The sequence below is a fragment of the Octopus bimaculoides genome, chromosome 4 (assembly GCF_001194135.2).
Source record: "Octopus bimaculoides isolate UCB-OBI-ISO-001 chromosome 4, ASM119413v2, whole genome shotgun sequence".
Classification (NCBI taxonomy): Eukaryota; Metazoa; Mollusca; class Cephalopoda; order Octopoda; family Octopodidae; genus Octopus; species Octopus bimaculoides.
This window is the reverse complement of record NC_068984.1, coordinates 52,778,141-52,788,250: the sequence shown is the minus strand read 5'-3', so window position 1 is coordinate 52,788,250 and position 10,110 is coordinate 52,778,141. Positions and strand designations below refer to the sequence as shown.

General features: G+C 33.3%; 1 protein-coding gene across 37 annotated transcripts in view; it reads right to left on the bottom strand.

Moving 5' to 3' along the window:
- Positions 1-10,110, bottom strand: part of LOC106871823 (tropomyosin Tod p 1.0102) — a 50,078-nt gene that overhangs the window by 19,795 nt on the left and 20,173 nt on the right. For 36 of the 37 annotated variants that reach the window (XM_014918520.2, XM_014918518.2, XM_052967065.1 and 33 more), the window contains one exon: positions 371-504. In XM_014918520.2, the coding sequence (XP_014774006.1) occupies positions 371-504 (134 nt within the window). Of the gene's footprint in view, positions 1-370; positions 505-6,769; positions 7,241-10,110 lie in introns of those variants that run through there. The other variant, XM_014918521.2, reaches the window with a different exon arrangement.

Here is a 10,110-nt window from a genome sequence, read left to right as displayed (position 1 = left end):
CCCCCCCCCCCTATTTCAGCACCTTTATTCACTAAGTAAAACAGGTTTTTATTAAATTAGAGTTAAGTATGAATTAAAATATATATATATGTATGGGCTGAATGAAACTTCACAAACTAATCTCTTTTCAAAATTACCCAATGTCTAAATTTTTAACGAAGTAGATTTGTCTTAACAATTCGGATAGTAAGTTTTTGGATAATCTATTACTTCAACGAGATAAACCTAGACTTTTTGTTATACAGCATTCCATTGTAAGTTAATTTGTTATTGAAAAAAAAAAAAAAATTAAAATTAAATTTTCACTTGTCTGTTATATTCTAGACCCTTTTAATAAAATCTAAGAAACGATACTTTAAGAATGCACTACCTCTCGCTTTCATCTGCAGCCTTTGATGCCTCGTCTAATTTAGTCTGGGCAGTTGACAATCTCTCTTCTGAGCGTTCAAGATCTTCCTCCAAAAGCTGAATTCGTCGGTTGAGACCAGCAATTTCGGATTCACACTGAATAAATAAAAATAAGCAGAAAGAAACTGTCGATTAGCAGAAAACAAACAAAATACTTAAAACTGGATTATCTAAGCATAAAAGATTTATGGGGAGATCTGGATCACAATGATAGTTACTGTCTGTTCAGTATTCAAATATTGTTAGGTTATTCCAATATAACTATATTACATAGAAATAAAAGTATGCAATATCTAAAATCTGATAGATAAATAGTCAATACAATAAATACTTCAAATATGAAACTGCTTGAGTTGACTAGATCTGTTAAATGGGGTAATATCTTTTATTTTCTTCCGTACTAAGTCAACTCGTATGAATAGTGAATACATTCACTAGCACACGAATAATAAGCAAACATTCAGCTTTGCTGGGTAAACAGACTGAAGTTAATTCACAAGGCTCTTTTAGTAGAACTAAGAGAAGATACATTGAAAAAGGAGGAAAAGTAACGACTTTGAAAAGTAGTTATTTTTTTATTCATGCGAATATAACCCTATTGATTAAAAACGGTATTTTTAGTTATTTTTTTTTTACAATGGGACAATATACAATGTAGGTTTAACAATTTCAGTACTTTAGTTTCTTTTTATACTCAGTGATGTGATTACACACACGCATGCATGCACATACACATGTATTATTCACATTTTTTGCACTCCGGCTTTAGAATAGGTACGCTGCGTCCCATAATATAAAACAAACACAATCTCTGTCTGTCGCATATATATATATATATATATATATATATATATATATATATATATATGTGTGTGTGTGTGTGTGTGTGTGTGGAGAGGAGAGTATTTATGCTTCGGGTATTCGATATTCAAGGGCGTAGCAACAACCCATATGGGTTGATACATATATACTCATACACCCATTTACACATTTTATTTAAATTCTGAAGTATTCAAACATCAAGAGTGAGAGATGCCAACTACATATAACATTTTTTTTTTTGAGCGTGCGCGAGCGAGAGAGAATGGCGTTATGTGCTTTACTGCAGACCTATCTTTCTTAACAATGGCCGCAATGATAGAAAATTTTTAATTACATGCATACTATATATTAAACATATTTGACAAGCTTTAGCCATTTGTAGCAAGCATTACCTAATAAATTTGATGAGGCTTAAGTTTTTGTAACCAAGTACTGCCTTATATATTTGATAAGTTTTAACCATCAGTAAGCAAGCACTACCTAATAATACATAAGCTTCAGCCAATTATATAGTAGGCATTATCTAATATACTTGATGAGCTTTAGCCATTGTAGGAAGCGTATAGATAAAAATATAAAGTTTTATTAATTTTTATTATACATCAAAATTATAAATGCCTCTTCCGTCAAATAATTACCTAGATTAAACAATGCTTTAACATATTTTAAAAATTGAACCTTTCCTAACTGACGTAATCAATGCTATTAAATATGTAAGATGCAATAGATGATCAACTGGATGAAATATTTGATTAATATTTATGCAACCAATTCCGGAAAAATTCAATTAATCCTAGCATGATTTGAACAATCAACGTTGAAAAACAAAAGACTAAGTACTTCGCTTAACGTTTTACCGATTTTTGCCATTTACTGCACTAACCACTAACCATATAAACAAATTATTAATGTTGCTAACATAAATTATTTAACTGGTTTGACAACTAATGAAGAATGCTTAATTATTTTGTTTTCTAAATGAAGCAATTCATTAGCAAATCATGAGCTTATAAAAATGAAATATGTACATCCTTTGTTCAAGCAAATGTCAGATAAAAAATACTGTTACATTTTCAGACATCCAAAAAACATTTAAAAAATGAAAATTATTAAATACCAAGACATTTTCAGACATCCAAAAAAACATTTAAAAAATGAAAATTATTAAATACCAAGGCAATATGTAATAAATATAAAATTAATTTGTAGAAATATGTAATAAATATAAAATTAATTTGTGGCAAATTGTTCTCTATGAAGTGACAGTTAAACTCTGCACAAGATGTGTGCTATCAAGCCCGATGGCTTATAATTATCTTGGGTGTGTGTGTGATGAGTTGCGCTATCTAATTTGATGACACACTTTACCAGACCTAGCTTTGCATTCACTAAATTCGGAGTTAATAAACTGTGAAATTAGGTAACGGGACATTTTCTATTTATTAATGCATAGAAAGAATTATCGTCATAAACTATACCAATGAAGACTTTATTTTTTCACATTTCAACTGTCATTTCGAAAGTCTTATCACTTGTATACTAACCACTCCCATACTTTCTACGCTGTCTAGCCTACAAAACCTTTTAACACAATTCCTCTTCACAATAATTTATATTCAAGTCAAGGGCACCCAGTAAACTATATTATGTCTTTCTTTTAAAACCTCATATCTGAGAGCTATTTCGTATTTCTATTACTAGCATCTAACTTCTTTCAACACCGAATTAGTCCACCCATAAATTGTACACTAAACATAACAATTTCCAATGACCACCCCATTCTAATGCCACAAGAAAAAGCTATAATTCAGTCTCTTAGGTTAGTTAAAGTGTTTCTTCTAACTCTACCCTCCAATTATTTTTCTGGCCTATGAATTCCTCATACCAAAAATAGCGAATAAAACAAATAATTTTATGTTCTCGACTTTGAATGAATAACCTAATCTGAAGCGTATGAGTCACCTCAGACCAGGGTTAACATTGGGTGGGTAACAGTGGTTCATAGATTCCATAAAGATGATAGTTACCGGGAGGGGGGGGAAGAGGAAGAAACCCTGTTGGGTATTTGAGTAAAAAGAATGTTGCACCCATAAAAGACTGATGCCGCACGCTTGATGGACACACACAGAGTACAATCAACAAATTTCCGGTAGATACATCATTACAGATTGAAGAGCTGGCTATGTCATCAAGGAATCTGATACCGACCATTACCGCACTACTTCAGACGACAAAAACATCCTCAACAGCAGAAGAAAATCAACAGGGACCCACAGATAAATATTTATTGGCTCTTTTATACAATCCTAACCTTCCTGAAAGATCGCCAAATGTGCTGACAATATCTTGAAAACAAGAAATCTAAAAGTGTGATGTGATAGTTTTCTAGAAAGTTGCCAAATTGTCAAATTCTAACTGGAGAATTTTGAGTTAACAAGAAATTAGTGTATGGTTGGTTGGTTTAAAGAAAAAAAGGCCGAATGGGAAGATTGTCATCTTGCACGAGTTACCAATTTTGTTGATGACTCGGCATGTGAGAATGTACGAAAAGAAATGAGTTTAGGTCTGACGGATTCTTGGAGAGAAACGAAGTTATTACATGATTGAAAGAAAGTAACCAATACAGCATGATAATGACTAGTAAAGAACATTCTAAAACGATTAACTTTGAGCGTTATCCATATCAAACAAATTTGACGTAGAAGCATTTAAACATTCCAAAACCGGTGACATTTTTTGTTAACCAAGTCAGACGAACAACTTCACAAAACCATCGTCAATATCCCCGATTTCATTTAGTATGACTCATTCAATTTTAGTAACCTATGCAGAGATAGTGCTTTGAAAGACCAACACTACAAATCTCATAAATTAGTTGTCTTGGTACCAACGAAATACAGCTTCTTTCAACACTCACATGGAATTTTTAGCATTTTCTCTATGTGGTGTGTCGGCACTTATACACTCCCCTCTCAGTAAACGGGGAAAAACTTTGATGAACATTATCAATCATGTAGTTGGTTCTTAAAAAAACGTTTTGTAAAAATTATTTCCCGAATTCGTGTTATGATCAATAATTCAAACGTTTTTTTCCCCTCTAAAGACACTAATTTTTTCGATGGGATCAAAGACATTTCAGCCACAATTCAATCTTTACTGTTGGTAAAGTGTATCTAAGATATTGCACAATATGTCCTTACACATTTTTAAGACGGTAGGGTATATAAAGAGATAGATTTAGCTGGTATTTCTAGTATGTAGATGTTTACATTCTCGGGTCGTCTTAAAAAAAATAATAAATGAAATGCAATAGTGAGTGGATTAGCACCGTATTTTTTCTCTCACAAGAGAGTGATTCATCAATCCGTTTCACACTACGTTTAGGATAGATTATCCGAAGTTAGTACTTCTTTTGGCGACGGTAAAGAATACGGTTTAAGGTTAGGGTTTTGTTACGCCGAAAACCAGTGGTGTACGTATTCTTTACCTCCGCCCTTCTTTTGTGGTCAGAACATCACTACTCTTTTCTGTGTTTCTAAAAAGAAGTTGTGTAATCAACATAACATAGTAGCAGCAGTCTATATTTGCTATATAGGAAATTTCTTTTTCTTATACTTATAAATCAACTAAAATACCCAACTAACAATTTCAATTAAATGGAATATTTAAATGTTAAAATAAAAAAATATATGAAAGACTGAAATCGAAGTTAAAATTAATTATAGGGATGTAATTCTTATGAAGAGGAAACTGTGTATAAAGAAAATGTACGTAGGAATTCTACACAGTATATAATTGCAATGGAATATGAAAAAGACAAAGAGCAAAATATATAAACGAATAATATAAATGTCAAGCAAAAAGAACCACAGACATAAGACATATAGTGAAGTTTTGTTAGTTTGTGTCGAGCTGCGAAGGTTAGGGTTGTTATCTTCCCTTGGATAAAGTGTCAAAAGTAACAAACAAATTACTTCCCTTGAAAGCTCTATCTCCAATGATGACAGACTCTGCTAGGTAGGCTTAAACCTGTTTCACGTCGCAAGCTGTCATTTTATTTTCTAGGTTAACTTAACCAAATATCTATTATAATCAATTAAATACATTTAACCCGGACACTAAAACAAATTTCTTAACGAAGCAAGTAAATGATTATTTATGCATTCTTTTTGAAGATCTGATCTGTATTACACTATTAGTTGTTCCAATAAGTAATCCTTTTGCACATATATATATTCACAAAATGTCAAGGAATTTATATTTCCAGACAAGAGAATAATACATGCAACTGAATGACAAGTAGAATGGTAGCCATGAGGGTTAGTTATTAACACACGAACAATATTAATGATCCTCAGTTTGACATAAATGATCATAATATTAAATCTATCATACAACAGATTAAATTAGTCTTGTGTCAATTTGACCTCACGAAATCAAAAATTAAACTGATGTATTTAACGTTTGATGGGGAAAGATTTGTTATTTTTAAACCATCAGAAAGTCTCAAAAAACCTGATTTAGAGTTTTACCAAAGAGATTATTTACATTATTATTTGTACGTACTACAAATGAAGATAGTTTTCTTTTTATCAGCATGAGCGTAAGGTGTCACTCAGGTGGTTTACCAGACAAACCACAATCGTTGTCTGAAGCAGTTTTAGTAATTGGGCGAGTTCATGCAGATAGCGGTCAAATTAGCTTACCCATTCAATTAATGATCCTTTCTACTATAGGCACAAGGCCTGAAATTTGGGGGAGGAGATTGAGTCGATTATATCGATCTCAGTGTTTCACTGGTACTTAACTTATTGACCTCGAAAGGATGAAAGGCAAAGTCGACCACGACGGAATTTGAACTCAGAACGTAAAGACAGACGAAATACCGCTAAGCATTTCGTCCAGCGTGCTAACGATTTTGCCAGCTCGCCGAAAAGCGAAACTATATTACCTGTTATTTCGCTCGGATCATCGAAAGCACAGACAAATTAGATCCTAAAACTCTGTATCGTTAATAGTTACAATAAAACTAACATTCACCAGGGACAATGTACAAAAAACAATCATCAATCGGTTTCTAAAGCTAAATAGAAATAAGGAAACAATCCAGATCGCGTAAGTGAAGATAATAAATATATGCAAGCGTGAGTGTAAGGACAAAAGGTAGGCATGACAAAAAGGAATGAAGAAAGATGTACATGCAACATTATTAGATCAAAAACAATTATTATAGTAAAATTTGTAATGAAGGGCGGGTGAATAGTCGCCCGGTTAAATACTTTATGATATGAATACAGTGTAGGGCCTAAAGGTTTCAGCGTTCAAATACTGTGGGGAGGTCTACATCCTAATACATGCTGATTTCAAATCAATCGATTTTATAGCACCTAATCAAGTTAGCTGGGGATCTGACAGTAAAATCACAATTAAGGTAACTATCAATAACGACTGTAACAAATGAGATAGAAGTGTCATTAAGGATAGACGAGAATCAAAAAGAGATATAGTTTCGAAATCGTGATTATATATATCTACGTACAGTTTCTCTCGCATTTTTTTCAGCATCATACTTTAATTTGAAGTCATCCCTTTCATCAGTAATTTTTGCTAGTTGGTCCGACAGTGTACGGAGTTTAGTTTTAACCATATCCAAAGCAGCCATTTTGATGCTAAATTAGTGTTCGATTAAGAAAGTAATGGTATTATAATCCCAGTATTAAAACAGATATATGAGTATATGTATATAAAATGCCGAGAAATAAATCCTTGATGATAATGATCCGAAGCTTTTGGAAAGAAAGCTAAATGAATGTAGAGAGGAATAACTACTAAGAATACGGCAACACTAATGGCGGACAGTTGAGTTGTTACGTTGTGAAGCCGGTTGACTGTGCACCCTGTTGTGTTACTACACTGGACAAAACTTAGCACTCGTGTAATTTGCGAAAATAACGCTCTATTTACACAATTACGACTACTTATAGTTAGCATAAAAGGATAGAACCTGTCAAGAGGAAATAGTTTGCAAAATCTATCGATATAATTTTATTTTAGAAATAAATGTATGATTCATAAAAAATATCTATACGCGTCCTAATAAGGGATGGCCATTTTAATCATGTGATATGCAGTAGTACTGCTACACCTGGAATAGGCGCTTTTCTGCCTATTTATCACACCTCCCACTGCTAGAAGGACAGGAGACAGAAAGAAGGCGGAGGGACATATCATCGTCGCTGGTGACAAAATGAATGACGGATGAGCAATTTATTCCTTATATGGGACCTAGAAAAGAGAAAGTGAATTTTCTTAATGATGGTTTCATTTAAGAACAAGTCAAGAAGGGAAATAGGAAGTTTAGAGCATAAGAGCGCATAACATAAATTTTGATTTTTATCTTTGCAAAAATTTATTTCCTCGTCTAACGGAAACGACAACCATGAGAGGAAAAACAAACATTTATTCTCAAGTCGGAGCTTTCGCTAATCTTTTAAGTACATACCATGGATAAGCTCGCTTATTGCAACTATTGTACAAGGAAACAACTGTGTGAGTAGAGTAACAACAACAAAGGAAAGGGCGATTAGGAAACTATTTGTAGAAAAACGGGGAGTAAGCGTTAAGGAATGTACGGAAAGAAAAGTGTGGGAGAAATGAAGGCTTGTCATATCCAGCATTTATTTAAACAGCGACAGTCAAGACAGTGCTCTGTTGTCGCGTCTTAGTTTTAAATTATTTCAAAGCACATAGCCGCCAACCACCTGTAGTCGACATGGGTTTTTATATCTGCTACGAGGGCAAGCCCTAAATCAACACCTCCAGTTAGGTTTTCTGTTTTTGTAGCGCAAACATGAATATGCATACATTTTCTTTTCACATTGTTTTGTTATAATTACGTTATGTAAATTATTATTTAGGAATATTTTAGTTTCTTTTTTTCTTTAAGATTCTACTTGTCGACGTTTTTTTTTATTGTATGGAAAATTTTACTATGTGCAATCTTAGTATCTACTTTTTATCTTTAATTAATAAAATTCAAATATTTTTTTCTACGCTTAGCTGGTTACACACAATACTTTAAAAATAAAAACTAATTCAATTTAGAATACAAGCTAGGGCCTAGAAAATAACGTCAAAATTTAATCGTTTGACATTCAGCGACAAAGGGCGTGTCTATTACGTTCGCAAACAATGAAAATCCAGTCAGATATAAAATGTAGGTTTGTCGTAAAATTTAAAAATAGAACAGCGAATTTTATTTTATTTATTTTTGAAAAATGTTTTTCTTAAGTTCTAATGCTAATCATTTTTCTAGAACGGGTACCATGAAAAAAAAAAAAACTTTTTCTCTATGAAAAAAGTTTTTTTTAGAAAATTCAATTTTCAAAAGTTGAACGACCAAACTAAATCTTGTAACACACCAAGTTCTATTCCCTAACATGACTTTTTATACTGCTTTAGGAGCGGAAAGAACGGGAATTGTGATGTTCTTTCATTTCCTGATGAATAGTCGGGATGCAACATGAGAAGGTAAACAAATCCCTTCAAAGTAGTTTCTCAAAAATTATGTAGTGCAAGGGACTTAACTCGGTACCATATGCGTGAGTGTGTGTAATATATTCAAATACGCCTGTTGTGTGTGTAATAATATATATACACACGCGATTTGATAAGTTTAAATAGATTCTTCCTTCGTGTCGTGTTTTCAGCCGAATTACTTACACCAGGTAGACACTGCGACTGAAGAAGATAGCTCATGGAAGCATTTATATGATTTATTCGTCACGTTATTGCAACAGGAAAAGTTGTGGGACCATGCTGTTTTTTCATTCTTTTCGTTTTCTATTCTGCGAATACTGGGAGAGAAAATTATTACTGAGACAAAATGTCAAGCATATCCTCTGTACATGCTGTGTGTAAGCATACACAAATATAGTTCACACCCATTTGCTTTGATAGCATAATGTGTGTGCGCGCGCACACACATTAATAAACTACTCCTCTACTATAATTTAAATCCGGGGACCCCTGAACACTTGACCAGTCCATCAAAATGAAAGTGACACACACAAAGGAATAAAACGAAAATGAGCTAAAAGCAAATACCACAGAGGGGCCTGGGGCATATATTTGCACGAAAAATACAAAAAGAGCATACTGAATACCATACAAGATAGATTCTTGATTTAATGAAATTAACTTTGTTTCCGAGGATGATGGAACAATCGTTTGGTAGTTATTGGGATATAAGGAGGGGAGGTAATCTCAAGAATCAAGACTCAAAATTGATATTCTATAAAATAAGGTTCAATCTACTATTCTGAACACGTGTGTTTCTGGATCAGTAGGCATCACCACTACAGCAGTTGTCCAACCTTATCTCCAGCAGACAGAACATTTAGACACATACAAAAAGAGAACATAGCTTAAGTAAATATATACATCATCATTCTCGATTAGCATACACTTTTTCTTGCTTGCATGGGTTGGACAAAGTTTGCTTAAAACACACTATCTATGACTGGATACCCTTCCTATTGCCAACCCTCACCTGTTTCAAAGCAAGATAATATTTTCCCCATGGATAGACATGTTTTCGTAGAAGATTGAAAATGAAGGACACTACTTGTATGACAGTGACATTCATTTACAACACCCGATACCAAGGCAAGGCGACATTAACATGCACATGCTTCCCCATATATGTGTGTGTGTATATGTATATACATACATACACGTGTATATATGTGTATGCTTATATATATATATATCATCATCATCATCATCATCATCGTTTAACGTCCGCTTTCCATGCTAGCATGGGTTGGACGATTTGACTGAGGACTGGTGAAACCGGATGGCAACACCAGGCTCCAGTCT